Genomic DNA, 27,932 nt, shown 5'->3' on the forward strand with positions numbered 1-27,932 from the left:
GTCTGTAACTCACCTTTTCATAACAAATAACGTTACACTTCATTTTAGGGAGTGCACCATTGTTGATTTTCCCTTTTTACCCCTCTCTAGTTAGAATGGATGCAGCAGAAAAGAAAGTCCAAACGTTTGTGCGAGTCAAGCCAACAGCCAATTTTGCTCAAGATGTGATCAAGCTTGGGCCAGACAAGAAGGTAAAGAAAAAGAGGGTGCAAGTGTGAAAGGTTTGGAGTTTGGTTTCAGTTTTCCCCGCAGAAATGCAGAATTCCTCCGTTCCTCCAGGCCATGCGGAGCCTTTTGGTGCGTGTTGGTTCACGCGTTCCTGCTCGCTGGCCTCTGCGCCGACAGGGGCTCGTGGTTTTGTGTCAGCAAGTGTGACTGTGGAAAACATACCTCTTGTGAGACAGTCACTAGGGAAAAACCTTCAAAAGGACTGTGGCTCTGACTGATCCTTGAGGAATTCCCAGTAGAAACCACAATTCCATCCTAAGAGCTCTCCCTGGGTCTTTTTCTGTCCCCCTTTATGCCAGTTCCTCCCTTCACCTTTTCTTGCTTAATTAGCAATTTCCCCAGGACACAAAATCAGACACATGATTGAAAGGTAAACAGATGAGCTTAGCCACATTGCCCTTTTTTTTAGAATATCTATTCCCAGAAAATACCATCCAGGTCAGTAAAATAATAGAATCATAGAATCCCAGACTGGTTTGGGTTGGAAGGGACCTCAAAGATCATCCAGTTCCAACCCCCCTGCCATGGGCAGGGACACCCTCCACTACACCAGGTTGCTCAAAGCCCCATCCAACCTGGCCTTGAACACTTCCAGGGATGGGGCAGCCACAGCTTCTCTGGGCAACCTGTGCCAGTGCCTCACCACCCTCAGAGGGAAGAATTTCTCCCTCAGATCCCATTGAAATCTCCCCTCTTTCAGTTCAAAGCCATTGCCCCGTGTCCTGTCACTACACACCCTTGTCCAAAGCCCCTCTCCAGCTTTCCTGTCGCCCCTTTAGGTACTGGAAGGTGCTGGAAGGTCTCCCCGGAGCCTTCTCTTCTCCAGGCTGAACAGCCCCAACTCTCTCAGTCTGTCTCCAGAGCAGAGGTGCTCCAGCCCTCCCATCATCTCTGTGGCCTCCTCTGGCCCCGCTCCAGCAGCTCCATGTCCTTCTGCTGTTGGGGACCCCGGAGCTGAACGCAGTATTCCATACTATTATTCATGCTCCATTTTCTACTTATCTTCAGGTCTTCAGTGGGTGTTTTTTTCCAGGCAGTAACTGCTGAAACTCTTCATGTCTATTGAAGTTGTCTTCATCTCTTTTTGGGTTCCAGAGCATAGATATATACATCCAACGAGATGCCAAGAAAGGAGTTGTGAATAACAGGCAGACTGACTGGTCGTTTAAACTGGACGGCGTCCTCCACAATACCTCCCAGGAACTGGCGTATGAGACTCTGGCAAAGAAATTAGTGTCTGAAGCTTTAATTGGCTATAATGGTAATTTGTTGCTGCTTTTGTTATTTTGACAATAAATGGAGATTTGATCTGAGGGAGGGATCCTTTTGATGTTCCATTTGAGAAACGCAGAGGTTCCTTCCTGACTTAATTCTTTTCCTTTGGATTTTTTTCCAGGCACGATAATGTGCTACGGGCAAACGGGGGCCGGTAAGACGTACACGATGACGGGAGCAACTGCTGAGTACCAGCATCGAGGAATCATACCCCGAGCTATACAGCAGGTAGTGGATCTCACCACCCTCTGAGTGAAAATATTTTTTCTTCTACCCAATCTAAATCTGCCCTCTTTCAGTTCAAAGCCATTGCCCCGTGTCCTGTCACTACACACCCTTGTAAAATGTCCCTCTCCAGCTTTCCTGTAGCCCCTTTAGGCACTGAAAGGCTGTGATAAGATCACCCTGGAGCCTTCTCTGTGGTTCTGCTTTATTGTCATTTGCAGAGGTTGATCCCATTTAATTCTTTGAGCTCACATCAAGTACTTGCTGCTTCCCAACCGGAAGCAGGCAGGCCTTCCAAAGTGGTGTTTTCGAAACTATCGTTTTGCGGAATCGTGTTAAAACTGTTGGCTGAGCCCTGGCAGCCCTCAGGCCACCGCAGTGCAGAGTTAGCTGCATGCATGCAGACACTCTTGCAGCTCCTCAGAAAGTTATAAATAGCTTCTCTGGAAAGCCGTAGGTAGCTGATAATTCTGTTCATGAACTGGCACTGCCACTGACAAACTCTTTTGTCTTTCTGTAGGTCTTCAAAGCAACTGCACGTTCCGTTGATTCCTTCGTCACCGTCCGAATATCCTACCTGGAAATCTACAACGAGACCTTGTTTGACCTTCTGGCCACCACGACAAGCCACGGGACCAGCGACGTGCCGATGGCCGTAGTGGATCGCCCACAGGGTGTTTGTGTGAAGGGCTTATCTGTACATCCAGTCAGCCATGAGGAAGATGCTCTGAGTCTCTTTTTTGAGGCAAGAGAAAACAAATATTACACTTCATCTGGTTGTTATGTTTATTGGCTTAGCTGAGGGAGGAGGCAGTAAAGCAGGAGGTGGGTGGCCAGGACATCTGCAGGGAGATTCAACCCTCTTTGTTCTCTTGATTGTGAGGAGGAGAATTGGTAACTCTTTGTAGCAGTGTTCCTGCAAGGAAAATGTCCCTGGCACAGAGATTCTGGAAGATGTCTATGGAGAAACCCTGGTTTTAGCGTGTGCCAGTGCAGGTCAAGTGATGGAGGAAATATGTTGGGGTGAGACCGCAGAACGTAGTAGCGTTGGAGATTCCAGGCAGCACCAAAATAGTGCAGGCAGCCACGGAACCTGCCTTCATTTCAAAAGGCTTCTCAGCAGACCGAGATCCCAGACAGCCCAAAAGACTTGTTTTCATTACACAAGGGTGTCAGTGTACAAAGTGTACGATATTTGGGATCCTTTTAGACCCACCAGCTGACCTACACTGGAATTGCTTCCTGAAAAACACACTTGCCTGTCCCAGCTATGTCAATGCTCCAAGGAATGAGTCTTGCCAGCGATGTCTTTGGCAGATACTTTGGGATAGTCATGGCACAGGTACCGTTGGTCAGATTTTACAGCAGGGACGCTCACACAATGGGTTGGCTTTGTGACAGGAGTTTGCTTACTTATGCCTGCATTTTTCTTTTTCTTGTGGATGCTTTAGTTCATCAGGAAAACATGAATAAATAACTGGTTCTGGATGCAGGAAGCATACTCTTACCAGGAGCCATCTGGTGTCCTCAAAATCTTTGGCTTGCCTTTTTAATAACGGGACTGTGGTGTCCTAAGCTAGCCCCTGTGATACGCAGGAACTCCCATTTTCTTTTTAATGAGTAGAAGGAGGATGGTAATGCAGCTTAACTTGGGATCCCTTGACACGAGAAGTGTGAGTGACGCCTGGGGATCCCTTCAGGTCCTTAGATGAGTTCTGCCTGTGGTTCCAGGTTCATGGAGAAAGCTCCAGGCTTTGAGGAGGCTTCCCGCTATGCTGTGACTCTTCATTTGTGGAGTGGGGTTGATAGTATTTACCCCAAAGTCTTCATCTTCATTCTTGCTCTTGGAATTAATTACACTCCTTAGACCTTCCAGCTCTCAAAGGTCGTTGTCCTTTGAGACCCAGGCAGACCAGTCAGCTGTGAAACCTGTTGATGGGTGCATTTCTATGCTGTAGAGCCTTCCGTTTCCTTTTGTGCCTCTCCAGCCTGGCAGCACAGCTCCGTGACAGCCTGGTGCTCCTGACAACCAGTTGCAACACTGTTTTCAATGTTGCTTTCTTTTCCTGTGAGTGGGCACTACAAATTCGTGGCTATCGAATACGCCTGAGTTTTGTATGACATTTAAAGCTTGGGTGAGCTCTTTGGTTTTGTAGTCATCAAGAAACCGAAAGAGCCAGGGAGGTCTTGCCTCTGAGCAAGGCTCGTCTGCCTGTTCCTCAAAAAGCCACAGTTCTGTGAGCTGAGCCTTGAAAGTGGAGATGCAGATAACGTGGTCTCCAGGAAAAGGCGTTGTTGCAGTAAACAGTGACCTTTACCAACGCTTCGAGAGGCCTTTGGGTAAGAAAAGGAGGCAAATAGGGTGAGCTCCTGCTCTGACTGCTCTAACTGACCGATCGGTGCTCCGGGCTCTGCAGAGCGAAGAGGGAGCCATTCCTTCTTTAACTGCATTTCCAATTTTCCTTTATTCTACCAACACAGAAGTTTAAAAACACTCTCTTCAATTTTGACTTCATTTGCAGGGTGAGACCAACAGAGTGATAACAGAGCACACGCTGAATAAAAATTCATCCAGATCCCATTGCATCTTTACTATTTATATTGAGGTAAGAGCTCCGGCAGTTTTTATCAGGACTCAGATGGCTGAGGATCTGTACATGTCCGCTTTTTACTGTATTTCAAGTTTTGTCTACTGTTACATACAGTTTATGTTCTTTTTCCCCTCAGTCTCGTTCCAGAGTTTTCTCAGACGTCAAATGTGTTAACTCTAAAATCAACTTAATAGATCTGGCAGGCTCGGAGAGACTGAGCAAGACTGGGGTAAGTAACGGAAGAAATATCTCAGTCCGTGGTGAAGAGTCCAGTAATCAGCACGGTGGAGGTGAAATTATGGGTTTTCCCCACCGCAGAATTCGGCCTGTAATAAATAGGAGAGACTGTGACAAACTGAAAGTCCCATGAACACATCAGAGGGTTGTTTGCAGCTGCTGCGTGTCGTTTCTGCGTCCGCGTGTAGGTGCCTCCCACCCTGCATGTGCCTTCCAACCTGAGCCAGGCTCAGTTCATTTGAGCCTGTCGCTTCTCAAAGAACCCCTGATTTTCCTCTTCATTCCCTGAGTGACAGTGCAAATCCCCTCTGGTCACAGCAGGCAAACTGTTGGAACTTTCTTAGAGCGTTAGAGCTCAACAACCAAAGGCTCCTCAGGTCCCGTGTGACGTTCTGCATTGATCAGAACAGAAATCGCAGCAGCCCTGTGACAAACACGTAATTTACCTTTTGGGAAGGAGAGCCAGCAGTACTGGTAGGCTTGTAATGAAAAACTGAGCGCTGGGAACTTGTTTTCAAACCGAAGAAAGCTTTAGGTCAGGAATTTATTGGGTCTGAATGGGATCCTTACCCCGGCAGTCCGTGGTACCCTCGGGAAGGAGCGCGCTCTCGCCCGCGGTTCAGCCAGAAACACGTGTTGTGGCAGCTTTGCCTTTTGGTCTTCGTTACAGTCTGAAGGGCAGGTTCTGAAGGAAGCCACGTACATCAACAAGTCTCTGTCGTTCCTTGAGCAAATCATCATTGCCCTGGCTGATCCCAAGAGGGACCACGTCCCCTTCCGGCAGAGCAAGCTCACTCACCTTCTCAAGGACTCGCTAGGTAAGAGCTGTGGATTCCAACAGCCCCAAATAATTCCTAGAAAACTCTGTTGTTTCAGTGAACATACCACGTCCTAAGGCCATAACATATAAACACATGGAACTAATTCCTTGTTCAAAGGATGTCTGGTTTTCCTCATCAAATAAAACAGCGGGTGCAGGAGACAGTACAGAGCCCACACTGATCGAGCCAGTAGAAATCCACAAAAATTTCGTTGGAATCTTTTAAAAAACTACCACCACAAAATCCCCCCGGCATGTTACGAGCCTTTTCACGTGCTCCTGCTTTAGCACCAGCCTACAGAGGATAAACCCAAAGCCGTGGTGCATCATGAATCCATAGGAAAGGCTTATGCTCTTGGAATGCATAATTTTTTTAATTATGATTTTTCCCAGGGGGAAACTGCAATACTGTCCTAGTGGCAAATATCTGTGGAGAAGCGGCGCATGTGGAAGAGACTGTAAGTTGAACTGATTTCTGCACAATTCAAGTCTTGTTCCTGCTGCTGGTGCAGTTGGCCATAGCTGGGTTTAAAAAGAGTCTCTGGAGGGCCATGGCAGGAGTCCCAGAGAAACATCCTGCCTAATTCATCAGAAACATTGGATAGCTCATCTTATCTCAGAGGCTCGGAGAACAGATTGCTCTCGCCCATCTGCTTGGTGATGCAGTCGAGTGGTGACTGGCTGGGGGGAACACGAGAGCCTGAAATAGCACAGGCACAAGCAGCTAAAATCTAAATTTGTGTTAATTATTATCCTTGGTTCAACTCTACGGATGTGTTTGAATGGTACGTCGCAGAACGAGGTCGATGGAATTGCACCCGTTGGCATCCGAGCCAAGCTGGCTTTCAGCTGGTGCAGGGAGCAGGAGTAATCTCAGAGTTAGGTTTTTTCCAACCTGTGAAATAATCATAGAATCATGGAATGGTTTGGGTTGGAAGGGACTTCAAAGATCATCCAATTCCAACCCCCTGCCACGGGCAGGGACACCCTCTACTACACCAGGTTGCTCAAAGCCTCATCCAACCTGGCCTGGAACACTGCCAGGGATGGGGCAGCCACAGCTTCTCTGGGCAACCTGTGCCAGTGCCTCACCACCCTCTGAGTGAAAAATTTCTTCCTTATATCTAATCTAAATCTGCCCTCTTTCAGTTTAAATCCATTTCCCCTTGTCGTATCACTACATGCCCTTGTCCAAAGCCCCTCTCCAACTTTCCTGTAGCCCCCTTTAAGTACTGGAAAGGTAATGGTAATGAAATCAGTGAAAGTCTTACCGTGTGACCTGGATCAACATCTGTAACACGGGGGAGGGAATCATTTCCCTCTCTGCCAAGAAAGTTTTACGTAGCGAAAAAAAAGTCAACACGGACACCTTTTATGGAGTTATCTTCAAGGCAGAGTGTTGTTTTTGTCATCTCCTGCTTGTGTTCCCTGTAACATTCCTGAGGAAATAGCCGCTATATTTGGCATCAAGAGGAGGATTTTCTGGCTGCAGGGGCTTACTCTCGAGATACCACAACAGCAGGAATTAAGCTTGAAGGGCATTGATGTGTGATTTGGGGTTTTTAGGATGTAGGTGTTATTTTGATCAGAAATGGGAGTGGATATTTTTGAGATCACAGCTCTGGTAGACAAAGAGCCGTCCGCGTGCAGAACGGAAAAGACAGAGCCATCATCTGAAGGTGGCTAATCCCACAGAAACCAGTGAGCACTGGGAGATACGCTCCTGGAATGAGCAATCCTGTAGTGCTCCCTGCAGTTAAATTGTATTTCTGTGTTCTGGGATCTGATATGATTCAGTAGTATTGATTATGAAAATTATATCCTCGCCAATACTTCTCTAAACTCCGTGTTTTCCAGTTGTCTTCTCTCCGTTTTGCTACCAGAATGAAATGCATCACAACAGAGCCGGTCATCAACGAGACACACGACCGAGAGGTATGTAGGGAAGGGGAATGGGAAAACAGATATTTTCTCAGGTTTATTAATATTTAGAATAATGACCTTAAAAACCAAAGGGCAGTTCAGTAGTTTGATGAATTATCACTCATCAGCTGAATTTATGTGTGTGATAAAACGGAGTGGTGTTAAACTTTTTTCATTTTCATTTTTTCGTTGATATTTGATTACGGTTACCTTGAATATTCTAGAGGGTACAGTCATGCAGATGGCTACGTCTTCCCTGACACATGGTGATTCTTTCATTCCATATGTAGGAGTCTCTTCTTTCAGACGTAGGAGTCCTTAATTTTTCTGATAAGATTCACCTCTTAGCAGCGAGATTACGTTGTGGATGACTCCCCTGGTAAGTGGGGAAACCATCTGCAGTCCTACTTGCAGCTCTACACACCATTATCCCCGTTGCTGCTGGCAACGTAACATTTTTGCCACAGTTACAAAACTTGTTTAACCAAGGAAATAATGTGAAGAAAATGATGATAGTGTTTTAGATGTCCTGAGTGCACTTTCACAGCTGAAAGAGAGCTAGCAGCAGTAAATGCTCGACGGATTACTGATCGCCCAAAGAACGAGTCTGGAATGATTTGATCCATAACACATGTGGTGGTGGGTGAGAACCCTGCTGTATTTCACGGTCGATCTCACTGGCAAGCGGAGAAACAGCTGAGGAGTTTCTTTTAACAGCTTCCAGAAGCAGCTGTGCAACAAACTGGCTTTTCCTCTTCAGTCCCTTTCTTTTTTGTTGAGACGGGCGGAGTGGAAAAGAGTGGCCAAGAGAGTAGTGTTTGAGGAAGCTCTTGTGCTTTGATGCTCAACAGGTCACTTAAAAAGCAGCTTAGTATCCGATTCTCACTGAATCCCACGGAGTCTGGCGTACCCACACCTTTCTGGAAACACATTCTAAATAGCAAATGCTTGAAGATATTCCACATCATAGATTCATAGAATCACAGAATGGTTTGGGTTGGAAGGGACCTCAAAGATCATCCAGTTCCAACTCCCCTGCCATGGCCAGGGACACCCTCCACTACACCAGGGTGCCCAAAGCCTCATCCAACCTGGCCTGGAACACTGCCAGGGATGGGGCAGCCACAGCTTCTCTGGGCAACCTGTGCCAGTGCCTCACCACCCTCAGAGGGAAGAATTTCTCCCTCAGATCCCATTGAAATCTCCCCTCTTCCAGTTCAAAGCCATTGCCCCATGCCCTGTCACTCCACACCCTTGTCCAAAGCCCCTCTCCAGCTTTCCTGTAGCCCCTTTAGGCACTGGAAGGTACTGGAAGGTCTCCCCAGAGCCTTCTCTTCTCCAGGCTGAACAGCCCCAACTCTCCCAGCCCGTCAATGGAGAAATTGAGCCTGTCAATTATGGAGAAATTCAATGAAATACACCACAGGAGCCTCCCCCCTCTATCAGAGTTAAGGTCAGAACTCCTGCTGAGTTCAGTAAGGGTCAGAGCGGAAGCCTGCATGCTTCTTTGCTTTCAAGATAATATCTCATAGTCCAGAACTCGATGGCCCCTGCAGTACCAGATCAGGAAGCCATCCCATTAAAAACCAAGTGGCCCTTCTGCTGGTGGCTCCAGCTGGCTCTGCAGCGGGAACGCCCAGGACACAACAGAAGCTGTCTTGTTGGAAGCTAATGGAGGCGAAGGGATTTCCAGACTCCCAACTTGACTGATGCAAACGTGACAGCAAACCCTGGGGGAGCTGGGGCACAGCTGCCATGTTCTCTAGCAGCCAGTTTAATGCTGCTTTTCAGCAGTTTTGTCTCCAATAACGTTCGGTCATTTGCTCACCTTTTTGTTTTCCTGCTAGGGGACAGTGAAGGCTTTGGAGAAGGAGATTATTCTTCTGAAGCAGGAACTGGCCATGCACAACAGCTTGGTAAGGAACGGGCTGCAGCATCTTAGACGGGACCTAGTTAAGGCTTTGTTATGATCTTTGCTTTGCAGTAGGATCAGTTCACTCCGTGTCCAGTGGGATTGTGTTCTTCCTTCTGCTTCCAGCACTGTCTTTTGGGCTTTAGGGAAAGCTCTGAAGATCCCACGCAGAGACACTGTGTTGTAGCTTCAGTCCCCAGCCACGGTAGATGTTTTTTTTCAGGCTCTTGAAGCCCTCCTTTTGTTTGAGTGAAATGTGGAGGGGAATGCATCGCTTTCAGCATGCTCCCAAGTCCCGTGTGTCCTCTCGACTCAAATGATGAGAAATCGCAATCAGAAATTAAACGTAGAATCATAGAATCATAGAATGGCACAGGCTGGAACAGACCTTAGAGATCATCTAATCCAACCTCCCTGTCATGGGCAGGGACGCCTCTCAACTAGGTCAGGCTACTCAAGGCTCTGTCCAATGTGGCCTTGAACACCTCCAGGGAGGGGGCATCCACAACCTCTCTGGGCAATCTATTCCAAAGTCTCACCACCCTCGTACGGAAGAATTTCTTCCTAAGATCTAATCTAAATCTGTTCTCCTTCAACTTAAACCCATTTCCCCTTGTCCCATCAGTGGACACTCTTGTAAAAAGTCCCTCCCCAGCCTTCCTGTAGGTTCCCTTCAGGTATTGGAAGGCAGCTATTAGGTCCCCCTGAAGTCTCCTCTTTTCAAGGCTGAACAATCCCAGCTCCCACAACCTGTGCTCGTAGCAGAGGTGCTCCAGCCCCTGGATCATCTTTGTGGCCCTCCTCTGAACATGCTCCAACAAATCTGTGTCTCTCTTATGGTGGGGACACCAGAACTGGACGCAGTATTCGAGGTGGGGTCTCACAAGAGCAGAGTAAAGGGGAAGAATCACCTCTCTTGACCTACTGACCACGCTTCTCTTGATACATCCCAGGATGCGGTTGGCCTTCTGGGTCGCATGAGCACACTGCCGGCTCATGTTGAGCTTCTCATCTATAAACACCCCCAAATCCTTCTCTTCAGGGCTACTCTCAACCCACTCTGTGCCCAGTTTGTATTTGTGCCTAGGATTGGCCCGACCCAGGTGAAGGACCTTGCATTTTGACTTGTTGAAGCTCATGCAGTTTGCACTGGCCCATTTCTCAAGCCTATCAAGGTCCCTCTGGATGGCATCTCTTCCCTCAAGTGAGTCCATGGCACCACACAGCTAGGTGTCGTCGGCAAACTTACTGAGGGTGCACTCAATGCCATCATCCATGTCGCTGACAAAGATGTTGAACAGCACTGGACCCAGAACAGACCCCTGAAGGACACCGCTTGACACGTAGACATCGCACCATTGACCACAACTCTTTGAGTGCGACCATCCAGCCAGTTCTTTATCCACTGAGTGGTCCATCTGTCAAATCCGTGTCTCTCCATTTTAGAGACAAGGATGTTGTCACATTTTGAGGTCAAAACGACCAGTCTATCAGCTCCCAAGTCAGGCGAGACCCTTGGGTCCGACTCCCCCTGCCCTCTCTTGGCAGCTCAGTAGGTCGGAGGGTGATTCACCCACTTATTAAGGGATCGTCACTAGTAGTACTATGGGCCAGCTCCTTATAATAATTCAAAAATTTCCGGAAACATGCATATATATTTTATTTGTGACAGAATACAGGTTCGAGGATAGCCGGTGATAGTGACTGACTACAAAAACAACTTTAATTGAAATACTGCAGTGATAATATAAAACGATTACTGATCAGTGATAATATTAAATAGCTAGCAAGATGTTAGTAAGTAATTAAGTAAGTGCACATAACACAGAGTTCTTACCCAATAGGCGTCCCTATGGGGGGGAGAAGAGAGGTTCAGCCCATCGACTGATCCCAGGCGTTCCGATGGGGGGGCTTCTCCCTAACATCCCCTTTGTTTGCTGCCATTTTATACCTTTTCCGTATCTTTTAGGTGGAGCTCGAGTGACTCTAGTCATACATAACTTTTATTAGGATTGGTGTAAATTCCTCTCGTGAGGGGTGTTCACTAATTGGGATTGGTGTAAATTGCTCGTTTGAGGGGTGGTCGCAGCTCGGAGGCGGGTGGAGGTGTGACTTAGTAGCCGAAGGACACAATTTCGCCATCGCTGCTGAGACAGTGGTTGTGATTCACTTCCCTCAATGGCATTTTTATGGTTATCTTTACCAGGCGCCTCTCATCCCTGATAACAGGGATGAGCCATGATACCTTCGTATCACTCTCCTCCCCATTTCAAGGATATTGAGGCCTTGTTCGTTCCTGAGAGCAGCAGCTGTGCTTCATGTCAGAGCTGCTCTAATATTAGTTTGAATTCTAGGGAACAATGTTCTCCCATTCCCCATCGATTTCAGTCATTTTCCCACAGATGTCATGTGGGAATAAGGCTTCCCTGGGCACAGTAGAGCAATGGCAGGTGTTCGCCAGACTAGTAGTTGCTTAGCTTTTTGTAATCCACTGATAGGCAGATGTTCACCTTTTTTCTTAGGTGGACCGTTCTTCGGTGACTTATGACCCGCTGACTGACATCCAGGTAGCAGAGATCAAGTCTCAGGTCCAGGGATACCTAAAAGGAGCCATTGAGGAAATTGATGTAAGTAGCTTTCCAGCGGAGAAGGACTGAAATACTGATTCCATCCCATTTTACTCCAAGATAGAAGCAATGCAAATGTCTTCTGAAGAGGCTCTGTTTAACCCCAAAAGAGCTACAGAACTGTAATTTATTTTTTGTGTGTGTGCTAAGGGCTGTCTCCTTGTTTTCATTCCATTTTTGCTTTTTTGGAAAACTTTTCCTCAGTCCTGAAACCCTTTGAATTGGTTTGTTTAGAACTTCTTTAAAGAATTAGTGTCAAAATTTTGCCCTGCCAATGTCACACTAAATCTTTGCCAGGTCTGTTGCCAAAATATGTCCAGTCTCTTGGAGACAGGTTCATTAGGGCAAAGTTTCTCAACTCGAAACTAACCGTTGACTGCAAAACGATTGCGAAAAGAAACAGCAGAAGTCCTGTGTTCACAAATATTCCTGTGGGGGCAAACAGGAAAGCAAACAAAATGTAAGAAAACGAAAGTCATAAATGCATATTCAGAGGTACTGTAAAGTTTTGGTTTGGGTGTGAACAGAAGCCACTGTGATAACAGTGCAGAAGTTGCTGGAAGACTGTTTTCCAAACAGTTGGATAGTTTAGTTTAAACAAAGCACTTGAAACACTCCCTCTTGTTTCATTAATGGTTATCTTCTCTCCAAGTCCCTGCGGTCCTCCTCGGGGATGCAGGAGCGGAGCGGAATAAGGGCTTAAGGGAAGAAGGCTGGAGAGGGGCTTTTACAAGGGTGTGTAGTGACAGGACACGGGGCGATGGCTTTGAACTGAAAGAGGGGAGATTTCGATGGGATCTGAGGGAGAAATTCTTCCCTCTGAGAGTGGTGAGGCACTGGCACAGGTTGCCCAGAGAAGCTGTGGCTGCCCCATCCCTGGCAGTGTTCCAGGCCAGGTTGGATGGGGCTTTGGGCAACCTGGTGTAGTGGAGGGTGTCCCTGCCCATGGCAGGGGGGTTGGAACTGGATGATCTTTGAGGTCCCTTCCAACCCAAACCAGTCTGTAATTCTATAAGTAGCGTCATAATGTGCAAGGTCAGTAGATGCCATCTATGTAATTTGTAAATTTATTGTAAATAATTAATTATCTCGATGGCTCTGCTCTCCATGGAATTGACCACAGTCTATCAGATTCGTCTCTCTTTAGAACTCAGAGTGAGCAGTGTATCCACCTCCAGCCTGACTCTGGAGTGGAGCATAAAGGTAACTCTCCTTGAGTGTGGATACCTGGCAAGTGGAAAGCTGAGTCCTCACAGTCTGAATTTATATCAGTACAGCTGACCACAGCATGGAAATGCTCACTTGTATCTTCACTGTATACATCTCTTCCTCAGATAGTGAACATCAGGCAAGTCCAGGAGGTATTTAAGCAGTTCAAACTGATTGTAAGGTAAGATATCCAAGGTTGAGGCATTTCATAGTAAGGTTTAGAAATTCCACCAAGCTGTGATATCACACTCACCATGTCATCAGTGAAAGATCACTATGAAGTACAGGGAATAACTTGTCACTGAAAACACAATTCTTGGCAAATTCTGCTGGCCTTTGCACAAGAAGACTATTGCCTCTAACCTTCCCGTGCTCATAAGTCATGTGCAAGGGCTCTTGATGGTGAACTTCACTGGTTAAAAAGTCTGCTTGGCAAATAAACCATCGCTGAGCATGAACTGTGCAGGAACCCTCGTCGTGGAGCACGTCTCCATAGCGCAAGGCAGTCTGCAAACAGATCAAAAGAAAAGTCTGTAGGATGAGATGATATGGAGTGGTCTCACCACACCAGCACCTAAAAGTCACCGGATTTACTTATTTTTAGAGATCACAGCAAAGGAAAGTCGTGAAGCAATTTGGAGGAGCATGATAAGAAGGCTCTGTGGAACAGGTTGCCCAGAGAAGCTGTGGCTGCCCCATCCCTCGAAGTGTTCAAGGCCAGGTTGGATGGGGCTTTGGGCAACCTGGTGTAGTGGAGGGTGTCCCTGCCCATGGCAGGGGGGTTGGAACTGGATGATCTTTGAGGTCCCTTCCAACCCAAACCATTCTATGATTCTATGATTTCCAGGGAGGCGCTCTCCGATGTGTGGTGTGCGATGGGACAAAGCGTGAAAATGTCACCAGTGGATGATGAAAGTTGGTTTTTTGGGGCTGAAGGAGGGAAAGTGAATAGAAAAAAACTCCTACAAATGAGGACAAGCAGGCTTCATGACATGAATAGAAGAGAACAGAGAAGAATAAGAGTATTCATAGAATCATAGAATCATTTTCCAGTATTAGGGCAACCCACCCCCTCCTCACCCCACCAACCTTTGCAGCAATGGTCTGGCCAGGCAGATGTTGCTGCTCACACCAGTGACATTGAGGCATTGCTGTAGAAAATCTGTCTGCCCTCCAGAAACTTGTGTGAACACAAGTGTCTGTGGAACATCATTGACTGGGCAGTCACGCTTTGCTGGGACCCAAGCCCAAAATGGCTTTCATGGTAAAATTTTGCTTGATTATTGTTTTTCAACTTGTGATTCCTTTTATTTGTCTGAATCAATGGGCTTTAGTCTTTTTTAACTTCCACATTCTCTAATGATTTTCAGTCTTGTATAGTATTTCAACCTACTGACAGTGCTTTGCCTGTTCCCTTTCAGTGAAAATATCGCTCCGTTTGAAAATCCCTAGGTTAAAGTAAGGTGACGGACGCGAACAGGTATAATGTTGTTTGATCTGGACCATTAAAAGGTCCTGCTAAGTGTTAAAATAGCCATCAAAAAGCTTCTGTGTCTAAAAGGCCTGAAGGGACATCATAGAAAAAGGAAGGGGAGAGTGAAAAAAGGTTATAATGGTTATGGGGAAGAATAGAAGGAGCAAGGTGGGGTGTTTTGGGATGAGATTACAGGTAAAAGATGGTTTTCTTTGGAAATCTGATATTGGCAGGTGTTACAGGTTCTGACGTGTGAAATAGTCCTCCTTGACCACAGGGGTAAGGGGCTGTTTTCTCTCCCAGCCAACAGGAGCATGAAGTGGAGGCCAGACTGCGGAGCAAGTACGCTCTGATAGACAAAACTGACTTTGCTGCCCTCGCTGCTGTTCAGCAGGTAACGCCTGGTGCTTGTGCCCTGCCCGGAATCCCTCTTAGAATTCCCTCTCTTTTCCTGCTGAACCTCCAGTTGCCTCAAGGTCTCAGCTTTTCCCCGTTGAAATGTGAAGCTCAGAAACGTGGATGGGATGAGCGTGTCGAAAAACGAGCGGAGAGCGGAGAGGCACCAGTTAACACAGCTGCATTCATACCAGCAGAGGATTAGACGCATTATCTGAACAAAAGAATTGATTAAATGGGAATGAAGAAAATATTAATTAGAGGGTGACCTGTCTGTCCATCAGTTGTAGAAGGCAGAGTCAGGTCACCTGCCTCTGCTGAGATCCCTCTTTTAATCCTAAATTCTGGAGAAGAGTAAATGTGTCATATGTAAACCATAAATTCAGATGTGGACTCTATCTTATAGCTCATCATCTATTTTTCATTGCTTATTTCCATCTGTGAGGTATTTTCTCTCGGAAGTGGTTATTTCCTTGCCTTGTTTTTACCCAGCAAAGTGGATAAAACGATCGTTATCTGTTACGCAGGGTCCTGTGGCTTAACGGAAGATGCTTTGAATTTTTTGGAAGAAAGGCACAAGGGAAAATGCAGAGTATTTGTAGAACAGAGAAACCTGTGGTGCCTAACTCTTTATTTAAAGAAGCGGAAAACAAAACTGAAACCTGATTTAGGCAGATTTTAGTGCTTAATGGCCCCTCTGTTTTATGGCTGAGGCAATATGAGAAATATTATAAGCAGCGTAAGAAACTTCTTCACTGAATGAAGACTTCTGAGGGAGCTTTTACTTCTGTGGCACTAGACCCAAGTTATTCTCCCTATAAGTGGCTGAAACATTTGCCATATGAATTTGAGGATAATTTTGGCCCTATTTTAGTTTTCACTTCGTCCTGAAGTGAATGTACTTGGTAACGCGTACAAATTTCCAGATTAGGTTGTACAACACGGTGAAATAGCTGCTGGGCGAGGGCTGTGGTCAAGACAGCTACAGATCTGATGCTTCCTGGTCCATGTTTTATTTCTTCTTGTTTCCAGGCAGGTGTGGTTGACGTGGATGGCCATTTGGTGCAGGAAGAGGATGGACAGGCTTTGACGACTAGAACTGCTCCTTTTTCATCCAGAAGTGACAAGAAGAAATCTAGAAAAACCAATGAGCAGCCCAGGTGAATTTAGTAGCCAGACAGCTCTCCCTTTCCTCTGATAATGTATCATCACAGAGACCGGGTCTGGTCGAGGTGTGATGGGCAGCCCACAGAGGAAGGAAGAGACGAAGCTGGCTTAATGGATGTGTGGAAGTTTTGTGTTTCATAGAATCCCAGAATGGTTTGGGTTGGGAGGGACCTCAAAGATCATCCAGTTCTAACCCCCTGCCATGGGCAGGGACACCCTCCACTACACCAGGTTGCCCAAAGCCCCATCCAACCTGGCCTTGAACACTGCCAGGGATGGGGCAGCCACAGCTTCTCTGGGCACCCTGTGCCAGTGCCTCACCACCCTCAGAGGGAAGAATTTCTTCCTCAGATCCCTTCAAAATCTCCCCTCTTCCAGTTTAAAGCCATCGCCCCGTATCCTGTCACTACATGCCCTTGTCCAAAGCCCCTCTCCAGCTTTCTTGGAGCCTCTTTAGGTACTGGACGGTGCTGGAAGGTCTCCCCGGAGCCTTCTCTTCTCCAGACTGAACAGCCCCAACTCTCTCAGCTTGTCTCCAGAGCAGAGGTGCTCCAGCCCTCCCATCATCTCCGTGGCCTCCTCTGGACTCGCTCCAGCAGCTCCATGTCCTTCTGCTGTTGGGGACCCCAGAGCTGAAGGCAGCACTGCAGGGGGGTCTCCCAAGAGCAGAGCAGAAGAGCAGAATCCCCTCCCTCGCCCTGCTGCCCACGCTGCTCTGGGTGCAGCCCAGGACACGGTTGGCTTTCTGGGCTGCCAGCGCACGGTGCCGGCTCATGTTGAGCTTCTCGTCAACCTACACCCCCAAGTCCTTCTCCTCAGGGCTGCTCTCCATCCATTCTCCACTTTCTGTTTCCTCAAGGAAGACATTCCAGCATAGTGCTGGAAGGGTTTGTGGTGTCCTTATGGCCACCAGCCACACCATCAGGAGGACGTTAGGGCAATGCGTGTGGCCAGCAGACACAGCCTGTGGTCGGGTAGCCCTCTATTATGGGGAAGATTTACTCTGAATGGTTCATCTGTGTGTCTATTATGGATGAGCCAAGACCATGGAGCGCTGTGTACGCTGCAAGCTGTGGACGCAGAGGGTGGACAGGCTTTGAGCTGAAGAGCTTGCAGCCAGCACAGACAGGGTTACCCTGTGACGAGAGGTGGAGAGTTGAACATGCCGGCAGGGGAATAGTGCTGTGGTGGGCCAGAAAATGTGTTAAACCTGCAGTGTTTCTTTAAAGTGTTAAGTAAACAGTCTTCAGCCTGGAGAAGAGAAGGCTCCGGGGAGACCTTCCAGCACCTTCCAGTGCCTAAAGGGGCTCCAAGAAAGCTGGAGAGGGGCTTTGGACAAGGGCGTGGAGTGACAGGACACGGGGCAATGGCTTTAAACTGAAAGAGGGGAGATTTCGATGGGATCTGAGGGAGAAATTCTTCCCTCTGAGGGTGGTGAGGCGCTGGCACAGGTTGCCCAGAGAAGCTGTGGCTGCCCCATCCCTGGCAGTGTTCAAGGCCAGGTTGGATGGGGCTTTGGGCAACCTGGTGTAGTGGAGGGTGTCCCTGCCCATGGCAGGGGGGTTGGAACTGGATGATCTTTGAGGTCCCTTCCAACCCAAACCAGTCTGTGATTCTTTGATAAAAGAAGATCTGCTAAGTGGAAAGGGAGGAACAGACAGTGGACAGAGAAGCAGATATGGAGAAGAGATTTTGAGAGGGAAGGGGGAACCAGGAATCAGTACTGAGGAGAGAAAGATCCTTCAACTTACAGAAGTGAGGGCCCTACCCTGGCAGTTTCTACAACTACTTCTGTGACTTGAGCCCATCTGCTTGGTTCCTCCCTTACATTTCCCCAAAGTCCTTGTGTTAGAGAGGAGAGGAACCACCAAGGCTTTAGTATTCACGTGACATGGAGGACTTCTCTGCGCAGTTCTTTTTTTAGGGAGATGGAAGGAGATTTGGCAAGTGCTTTTCTGTCTCTCTTCCAAGTCACATTATCCCCTGCAGACGATGCCAGTGTTGTTTGTGGAGGTGAGCGGAGGGAGAAGAACCGAGAGCTGGACTTGATTTAGATGTGGTGCTAGATCAAATCCTAGGAGATTCAGTCTGTAGGTTCCTCTGAATGTACAGAGGGTTATCCCATCCGCGGGTGTGCCTCAGGCCAGAGAGGGTGGGACCATTGTCCTTGTGATCCTTCACAAGAGAGCTGGTCCAGCCCGTGCTATATTCGATAATATTTGCTGCACGAGGTGGTCCCTCTGCTCTAGGAAGTAAGGATTTGTGAGAAGGAGGCTGATCTTCTTCCTTGTCAGCAGATATTTCACAGCAAACTTTGGTAGAAGCAACGTCAGACTGCTAGTTTTTGAATCAGCAAAGCTCGCCCCTGCAGCACGTTTTGGTTCCAGTTTCCTATTATGGAGAAATTAATTAATCTGGTTTATCTTTTTCCCCGTCAGGAAGGAAGGAATCGGGAGCGCTTTTTCTGGGAGAGATCTGGGTGGTTTTTCACCATCTAAAAGTCAGGATCTGGATGTGAAAGAGGGAGCGAGGAACCAGGATGCAGCAAACGCTGATGCAGAGTTCTCAAAGCCTGCTCCCGTGGAGGATTCTCAGCGGCCCAGGTAAGCCTTCCCGGCAAGGGAGCGTATCCCCTCTGCCAGAGGGTGGTTTACACCGGAGTGATTGCGTTGTGTTCCCCTAGGACAACGACGTGCTTCAAACTAGAGAGGGGAGGTTCAGAGATCTCCATTGCTTGGATGCAGAAACACATAGTAGGACAGCAGTGGTTGTATGGACACCCTGTGTACCAAAGCTTGGTGGTGGTGGTCATCTTCTCTATCTGCTTTGAGGTCTGCCCTGATCAGTTGCTCTCTTAAGTGTGAAGTCTCTGAAAATCGTAGCGCTCTTCAGCCTTTGGTTAGTAGTAAAAGTCCAGAGAGACCTCACGTCCAGCCACAAAACCCCACACACTTGTGAAAATGGGTCAATAGCTGCACAAGATCATGGCAGGAGGGACCATATGGGAGGGGATTCTGCCCCTCTGCTCTGCTCTCGGGAGATGTTCCTGCAGCGCTGCGTTCAGCTCTGGGGTCCCCAACAGCAGAAGGACATGGAGCTGCTGGAGCGGGGCCAGAGGAGGCCACGGAGATGATGGGAGGGCTGGAGCACCTCTACTCTGGAGACAGGCTGGGAGAGCTGGGGCTGTTCAGCCTGGAGAAGAGAAGGCTCCGGGGAGACCTTCCAGCACCTTCCAGTGCCTAAAGGGGCTACAGGAAATCTGGAGAGGGGCTTTGGACAAGGGTGTGGAGTGACAGGACACGGGGCGATGGCTTTAAACTGAAAGAGGGGAGATTTCAATGGGATCTAAGGAGGAAATTCTTCCCTCTGAGGGTGGTGAGGCACTGGCACAGGTTGCCCAGAGAAGCTGTGGCTGCCCCATCCCTGGAAGTGTTCAAGGCCAGGCTGGATGGGGCTTTGAGCAACCTGGTGTAGTGGAGGGTGTCCCTGGCCATGGCAGGGGGGTTGGAACTGGGTGATCTTTGAGGCCCCTTCCAACCCAAACCAGTCTGTGATTCTGTGATTCAGTATCGAGACAGAGAGTGGACAATGGTCAAAAATGCAACAATGTGCCAGTCATCTGCTTGTACCATGACATGAATTTAACATGGGAGGGCAGCACTGAATTGCATTTCATTTTGGATGGAGGTGATGGGGTGAAAAACGGTAAGGCTACCATGACCATGTACTCGTTGCAAGAGGACGCTCTCAACAGCACAAAGCCGTTCAACTCCCAGCAGCTCAGCCAGGACCCCACAGAAACCAGTCTGGACACCACTTTTCCCATCACCAGCCATCTTTTCTTGCCAAGAGCTCTCAAGTTAGACACATCTCCGAAGTATTGTGAGCACCTCCATTGCCTGCGTTGTAGTTGCCCAGTCCTTGCTTGTTCCTGCTGCCCAGGGAGAGCATCACAGCAAAGCTGTCCCAGAAGAATTTACTCCTGAAGCTCCTTAACATGTTATCACGTTCCTCTGGGCCCTCTGCATGCATTTTAATGTTCTTCTAGAAGTCCTGTGGCTGGTAGAGAAAGCTGCTGCTGCAGCTGCATCAGGCACAGCCCAGAGTGCTCAGCAGCTCGGTGCTGGCTGTCAACGCCGTAGCCATGGCAGTCCGCCCAGTGGCCTACAGCGCTTTGCCAGCAGTTTGGCATGGAAACCCGTCTCACGCGGCCTTTGAGGAGTTTGAAAAATGCCCTTAAGGGGTCACTCAGGGGAAGACAGGAGTCAGAGTTTTGCTTTGACCTCCTTGGACTGAGGAATGGAGAGATTTCTAGCTACCTTCTGCTCCCAGATCCAGCCCGTCCATGAGAGCGTGATGTTCTCCTGAGGGACCCTCCTTTTGCCCAACGTGGTTCATGCTGAAGGAAGAGCTGGTGTTCATGGGGGCACGTTTGCATCAAAGCCATTTCATGGAAAAGTCAGGGTTGACACAAGCCACTTTGCATTCAGTCTTTCTAAACAGGCAGCATGGTAGAGCGGCCAAGCGTGCATGCAGCTATGGGGTTTGGGTGGCAGAGGTGACTGGTCTGTGCTGGGAATCCCACAAGGAAAGAGCAAAGGAGTTTCTGTTTAACAATAGGGAGGAACAGTATTTGATATTTTTCTGAAAATTCAGACCATTAAAGGTCTGCTTTCCAGGGAAGACTCAATTCTGAGGCATCTCCTAAGAAATGTGGTTTCTATGTAAATAACTCTTTCTTCTGGGAGTAGTACTGGGGGAAAGTGGGCATGAAGGTTGGCACAGGGACGGTACCAGGGTGCAGCCAGCACAGCAAGATCCTCAAAGGACCCATTGAAATACCATCCACAAAGCTCAGCTATGGCCTGTGTCACGTTGCAGGGCAGAATGAACTGACCTCCCCATGTTTCCTTTGAACTCTGTTGCAGCTCCCCTCCGTCCAAGCCGGTGGCATTCGAGCAGTTCAAGGAGGAGTGTGGAAGTGAGATCAACCGGATCTTTAAAGAGAACAAAAGCATCCTCCTTGCCAAGAAAAAGAGAAGCAGTACGGTAGCGCAGAGGATCAACTTCATCAAGCGCGAGATGGAGGACATCAGAACGACTCTGGAGGCTCGGAAGCAGGAGCGGTGGCAGCAGGGTGAGTTGCTGTGTGGAAACTGGCCAGCGAGAATCTGACAGAAGAGGGGAACCACTCGTTTCAAAGCAGTTGGGATGGTGAGACCACTACACCACCAGTGCTGCTTGCCAGGGCAACGGGGCGGGATGGGCTTTATGCCTCAGAGCAGCTGGCCTTGGGGTTTGCCACCTGATTCCTCCACCTGAGTCCTCCACATTTCAGCCTCATGGAGTGGTGCTACTCAAGCTTTACTCAAGCTTTACTCGAGGTAGTGGGGTGGGCTGCAGTCAGTGTGATTCCTCGCCCCACACTCAGATGGATTAGGCAGCATACTGCTGACAGACGCAGGTCAGCGCAGTGCAGGCATCACGGGTACTGCATGTCCTACAGCTTGATCTCATCTGGCTTAGAGTCTGGCCTGTGAACATCAAAATCCCAAACTAGCACTAGAGGGAAAAATGGGGTCAGTGCCTTCCTGCTTTGTGAGATGTTTGTTGGGTGGAATACACCTGGACGAGACTAGGAAGCGTGTCAGGTTTCAGGACTAGGAAGTGTTTTCAGGTTTCCTCCCTGCAGCAGGACTCCCAAGAGTTGATGCTATTGCGTTCTGCAGAGGAGTGGAGAAGAAACGCCTCCGGGCGCGGAGAGAAACCTGAAAGGAATGACTTTGGCAGGAGAGTGGTCTAGAGTGCTCTGTGCGTGAAGGCCAGAAGCAGCAGTGGCGTTCCTTGCATGCAGGGAGGACAGCAAAATGAATACAGCCTCAACTACTGCCAGGCAATTTGCAAGAAAGAAGAGGGAACTTTTGGGGCTTTGCCCTTTGTGATGACATCTACCAACTGATGGCTAATTGTGGATGCTGGAAACCACAGGAATAAACTGATTTGAGGGCAACCAAGAACAAGAGATGTTTATCACTGGGAAGTAGCACTGGCTTAACTGTCCCCAAAGGGCTGACCACCCCCTCATCTCAAAACCCCTTGCCGTGGCTGCCCAGGCAGTTTTGAAACAGGAGCCATGAAAGCTCTCAGAGATGCCCTCCAGCAGGCTGTCACATGGTCTTTCTGTGGTCCCTCCTCTTCATCTCCATGTGTCCCGGTTCCAGGAGGACCGATGTCTGAGTGGGTTCAAGAGTTCAGCAGTGATTTCTGCCCCACACCACTCCAACACTGTCTTTGTGGGAAGCATGTCTAAGGAAACGTCAGTTGTGTGGTTAACCTCAGCATAACTGGGTAACTACCGTGTGGTTCCAAGTATAATGACTGTTCTTCGTCCCTCTCCACCCTCACGAGAAACCTTGGTTTCCTTTTCTTACCCTCCAGGAGAATATGTTGATGAGGAAGGACAGATCATAATTGATGAGAAGGAGTTTTTACTCATCTTGAAGCTGAAAGAGCTGAAGGAAGAGTACAGGTCTAGTTATGATGAGCTGCAGGACCTGAAGGCAGAAATTTCCTACTGCCAGCATCTGGTGGACCAGTGCCGGAACAAACTCATCTCAGGTACGGCTTCTCCGGGGCGGTTTCTGAGCAGCCTCTGGTTGAGCTGAGCTGCTCCATAACAGCTCCATACTGAAGCACTTCACAGACACGTTGCCTACAAGCCAAGCCTCTGTCATCCTCTGGTGCCGTTTTCCTTGTTGCCTTCCAGACTTGTTTTTTTTATGGATGACTGAGGTTTGGGTGTTTTTAATTGCTGCAGATTCTCTCTCACAGATAACGACACACTGCTCCGTGGTCACGCCGCTAGGCGCAGTGCTGTGGGCAGGGGCCTTTCGCAATGAAGTGGACAATAATGCTCTCGCTGGTGGCCCTGGTTCTCACTCTGGGTTTCGTTTAATAGAGGTGGTGGCTGAGGAGCTGCTCTGGGCCAGGGCTTTGGCTCTGGTCTACGGATTGCAGCCTTCCAGTATTTAAAAGGGGCCTACAAGAAAGCTGGAGAGGGACTTTTTACAAGGGTGTGTAGTGGTAGGACAAGGGGCAATAGATTTAAACTGAAAGAGGGGAGATTTAGATTGGATCTAAGGAAGAAATTTTTCCCTCTGAGGGTGGTGAGACACTGGCACAGGTTGCCCAGAGAAGCTGTGGCTGCCCCATCCCTGGCAGTGTTCAAGGCCAGGTTGGATGGGGCTTTGGGCAACCTGGTGTAGTGGAGGGTGTCCCTGCCCATGGCAGGGGGGTTGGAACTGGATGATCTTTGAGGTCCCTTCCAACCCAAACCATTCCAGGATTCTGTGATTCCATGTCTCCTCTGTACCCCGGTGGGATCAGCGTTACTCAGGTTGCAGCGTTGCAGCGCAGGCGCCGTGGCAGGAAGCAGAGCTTGGTCATTTGAACGTGTTCTTCACGAGCACCACCCTGGTGGTGATGAGTCAGGTGTCTGCTTAGGGTGATCCGTGCAATTCCGTGGCGTGCTGCGCTGCAAACCACTCCGTGTGAGCCCGTGGTAGCGGGAGTACAGCCTTGCTGCATCCCCAGATTTGTCCCTGATGGAAGGTAGCACATGTACGGATGCCAGAGTCCCGTGCACATGGCAACACTTCATTTTCTCCAAACTTGCCCGAGCACAACTTGTATCCATCAGTGCATCCCACACTGAAAGAAATGCATGGCTCGTTCCAGCAGACAGACCCGGCCAAATCGTAATTGTGCAGAAATTTTGCCACTGGTTTCCGTTGGATCCGGGTTTGGCATTTTTTGGGTGCTTCCAGATGTTTGCTGTTTGTTTAAACACACAGGCATGGACTCGCTGGGTATCTGTGTCATCCCAGAGGTCATCTCAGAGCTAAAACCAGGATAAAAAGTGGTGTTGCATCATGTCCCCAGTGTGTTTAACCGTGTTTGTCCTTCATGACTCCCGGGACACGAAGCAGCTCCGTTCCCGGGGTCCCTCCTGGGCGGCACAACCTGCTCCAGGGGCTGCGGGCTCTCCCGCTCCGCGGGGAAACATGCCAGAGGAACGGAGCGGAGCCCAGCTGCTGTGCAGCGGGTGTCTGGGAAATACCCGGTATTAATAAGGACATAATTCCCACCGGATCGCAGCACCTGCTGCGTGTTATCACTGGCTATTACGGGATGGCGTTTGGAATGGAAACCTGACCTCCAAACGTGCTGACCGCTCAAAATGGCCAGCTCCAAGCCGGGTGGCTCATGTCTCCGGCACGCAGGAGCAGTGCCATCTCGTGGCCACCACAAGCCCAGGGGACTGGCCCCCGGGGCCAGCTACCACGTCCCAGCCACCACGCAGGCAGCAAGGACAGGTGGCAACCTGCTTCAGCACAGCCCACGCCAGCCGTCGGTGCCCGGTCCCTTTTCACTAACTTTTCCAATAGTTTGAAACTCAAGGGCTTGGAGTTCCGAGGTCCCATCCGAGAGTTTAAGAGCGCTGAGGTCCCGTCTGACCCACGGGCAGGGAGCCAGGAGCACCCCACCCTTCTCTCTTGGGTCATTACAGCCCTGTTTATTGCCCCCTCCCCTTTGCTTTGCAGAGTTTGAGATCTGGTACAGCGAGTCCTTCCTTATCCCCAAGGATGTGCAGGAAGCTCTGAAGCCCGGTGGCAACATCAGACCTGGAATGATTCCCATAAACAGAGTCACGTGCCTGGTGAGTTGTCCTGGCAGCTCTGCTTGTTCTCCTTGGTAGCCACACGTGGCACGGCTGGCGTTGAGACGCTATCCGCTAGGATGCAGGGAGCAACTATCTGGAGATACATCTGGCTTTCACGATAGCTTTGCCGTTAAGAGGCTAAAACAGGACAGAGCGATTGGAGTCATCTGCTGACGGGCAGTAATCAGGCAAACTGCCCAGAGGTGCAGCGGGGAGCTGGGAGGCTCCTTTCCAGTCTGGATCATCTGTAACATTTACAGCAAAACTATTGTGGTTGGTGTTGTGGCAACTGGTGCTCGGCCAGCCCTCTGTTTAGAAAGCACCGCTCCGGGGGAGCCGGGCTCTTTTGTCATTCCTGACACAGCACCTTGCTCTTAAGCTTCTTGTTTCCCAGACTTCTTCTTTGTGTTACTCTCCTCTGAAATCATTCCAGGTTTTGCCCTTCATTGTTAAATGTCAGACTCAAACCCTTCGTGCTGTTCCATAGGAACGTGGTGGCAGCGCTTCCACTCCGTCCGACGTGACGAAGCGATGCACAGCAAGGGGGGAGGTCCCACCCTGGCCGTGCGGGGGGATCGGCCCTTTCTTTGTAGGTGTTACTCTGCTCTGGAGACAGGCTGGGAGAGTTGGGGCTGTTCAGCCTGGAGAAGAGAAGGCTCTGGGGTGATCTTATTGCAGCCTTCCAGCACTTAAAGGGGGCCTACAGGAAAGCTGGAGAGGAGCTTTTTACAAGGGTGTGTAGTGACAGGACATGGGGCAATGGCTTTGAACTGAAAGAGGGGAGATTTCGATGGGATCTGAGGGAGAAATTCTTCCCTCTGAGGGTGGTGAGGCACTGGCACAGGTTGCCCAGAGAAGCTGTGGCTGCCCCATCTCTGGCAGTGTTCCAGGCCAGGTTGGATGAGGCTTTGGGCACCCTGGTGTAGTGGAGGGTGTCCCTGCCCATGGCAGGGGAGTTGGAACTGGATGATCTTTAAAGTCCCTTCCAACCCAAACCATTCTGTGATTTTATGATTCTGTCTTCATTATTGCTGTTCAACCTCTGCAGATCACAGAGAGCAGCTTGTGAGGGCAAGTCTCAGGTTCATCTTCCCCAGGAACCCATCCCCACCAGGAGCCAGGGGCATCCATAGGTGTTTGGAAAGAGAACAAGCAGGGTGTGAGCTCTGTGACCCCTTTCCTCAACGCACAGCCCTGTTCCTAGCCAGCGTGTAGTGGGGGACAGGATGGTTTTGGCTTTTTAGAAGAAAAACACACTGAAAAGGAGCTCTTTTGTCTCCAGGTGCCTGATCATTTTGACTGTAAATTTCAGGGAAGCCTTTTTTTTACTCCCTTCCAGAAAGGCATGTGAAGAGCTTTAAAGCTGATCAGAGACAGGTTCTTCCCATCCTACTGAAATCGTTCCCTTGAGGGTATGAGTGACAAACATGATGTGAGAAAAAAAACAACAATGTAATGAGTTTACTTTTAAATGGAATGTTGTGATCTACCAGACTGTGGAAGATTTCAGATATGGATACAGACCTGTATGGGAAAGAGAAAAAAACCCCAACCCAACCCATCCCCTTTGGATAAAGCCTAATGAGGTCAACAGGAAAACCCTGACTGGCTGCACTGGCCCAGGATGTCGCTCTTTGGGGAAAAGAGGAAATCCATCCCGAGTCACTTTTGCTAACCCAAGTTACTCAGTGTATTCATAGAAACTCCCTTACTGGTTTCCAGCCCTGGCTTTCTTGTCATCACACCAGTTAGGAGCCCCGAGAGGAAGGAAGCGTGCCTTTTGGCACGGCTTCGCAGCTGTGACGTTACAGGCAGAAATCTTCAGGTGGAGGATAAACCGTGTCCCTGGTAAAGTGGCTCAGTGCTGGTTTCTTCTCCAGTTCCTTTTACTGGGCAGTTCACTGCAGCTTCCCAGTCAGTGCCACTGGCCACGCTGAGGCCCATCCTGGTTTGGGAGGGCACCACCTCATCTTTCTCTGGAGGTTTCTTTCCTACTTAGAGCCACTTTCCCTTTTCCCGACTGGCTCTTCATTTGCTGTTCTAACCCACTTCTCCAGGACGTGCATCTTTTACTCTTGGCTTGATTCGGTTTGGCCACCTGCTTTTTATCACACCAGGATTTCACCACCACCTTCTCCAAGCTGTTCATGAACCACCACAGAAGGTGACCTAAGGATCTGCTAGAGCTATCCTCAAATCTGGCATGAAAACGTTATATACAAGCTGGTAGCTTAAAAAAATTGTACTTCCATTCCACCTGTGTTCCTCTTCAGCGTGCTCATGCCTTCTAGATGGTTCCCTGGAGAAGCGTGGCCGTGGATGTTGGCTAGCTGAGCTCAGGGGGGATCACGCTTCCACAGCTTGAAGACCTCCTTCAAGCTGTGACATTATCTTGCAGTGGAAGGGAGACTGTCCTCCGGGTAGCTACAGGCAGAGCATGGCCATGAGAAGACAGCTGAGGGAACTCCCTTTGGGGCTTTACACTTCACAGACGGATTTTTCCCAAAAGTCCTGCCCAAATCTGCTCACCTAAGGAGCGGGAAGGGGCAACCTCTCACTTCCAAGGCTTCGGAGAGATTGCTGAGTCAGCGTTCAATGTGGGGAACAGGATCTGTTGACCTCTGTGTCTCCAGACGTGTGTTTTTCACGTGGAGGGGGGTCTGTCTTTCTGCTGGCAGGAGGAAGACGAGCAGGAGAGGTTTGAGCGGATGCAGGAGACAACACTGCCAGCCTGCCCGGCTTCCGTCTCCTTCTACAGGGCCAAAATGAAGACTGATCAAAAGGTAATCTCAGCGGGGCCCAGTTCCACTGGGATGTGCCACCAGTAGAGCAATGCTGGTGGGATGGGGGCTTATTTGGGCAGCGTTTTCCAGCACCACTTGGGGAAGGTGTTTCGTTTTGGCAGGAAAAATGTCTTTACGGGTGAGAATTCTGCGTTGAAAACTGAGCTTGTGTCAACGACCCTTTTTGTTTTCTCCTGCCAGCGCATGTACACCAGAGCCATGTCGTCCCTCAAGCGAACGTGGAAAAAACCCGGGCTCGTCATGGCTCCCGGGAAGAATAAACCCCTGTCGTTCCTGCACATCGTGTAGCAGATTGGGAACAGCCTGGAACCCCGTCTTCAAT

The 27,932-nt window shown here is 49.2% G+C and overlaps 1 protein-coding gene across 1 annotated transcript; it reads left to right on the forward strand.

Moving 5' to 3' along the window:
• Positions 1–95: 95 nt before the first annotated feature.
• KIF9 (kinesin family member 9) lies at positions 96–27,898 on the forward strand. Its single transcript, XM_086614826.1, has 20 exons — positions 96–191; positions 1,324–1,489; positions 1,625–1,731; positions 2,249–2,473; positions 4,251–4,334; positions 4,456–4,548; positions 5,227–5,374; positions 5,770–5,834; positions 7,234–7,311; positions 9,147–9,215; positions 11,734–11,838; positions 13,173–13,228; positions 14,825–14,915; positions 15,950–16,077; positions 18,523–18,687; positions 21,013–21,221; positions 22,523–22,702; positions 24,688–24,803; positions 27,485–27,589; positions 27,791–27,898. Exons 1-20 carry the CDS (start codon positions 96–98, stop codon positions 27,896–27,898), a joined length of 2,394 nt encoding a protein of 797 aa, XP_086470952.1.
• The last annotated feature ends 34 nt before the right edge of the window (positions 27,899–27,932 follow it).

This window comes from Tauraco erythrolophus, chromosome 7 (assembly GCF_009769465.1).
Source record: "Tauraco erythrolophus isolate bTauEry1 chromosome 7, bTauEry1.pri, whole genome shotgun sequence".
Lineage (NCBI taxonomy): Eukaryota > Metazoa > Chordata > Aves > Musophagiformes > Musophagidae > Tauraco > Tauraco erythrolophus.

What these genes read in the sequence shown, in the direction of transcription:
- KIF9 (XM_086614826.1), top strand. Translation starts at nt 96, where the DNA reads ATGGATGCAGCAGAAAAGAAAGTCCAAACGTTTGTGCGAGTCAAGCCA. An exon ending in ACGAGACACACGACCGAGAG is followed by an intron (nt 7,312 to 9,146) that starts GTATGTAGGGAA and finishes TTTTCCTGCTAG; the next exon opens with GGGACAGTGAAGGCTTTGGA. An exon ending in AAAACCAATGAGCAGCCCAG is followed by an intron (nt 16,078 to 18,522) that starts GTGAATTTAGTA and finishes TTTCCCCGTCAG; the next exon opens with GAAGGAAGGAATCGGGAGCG.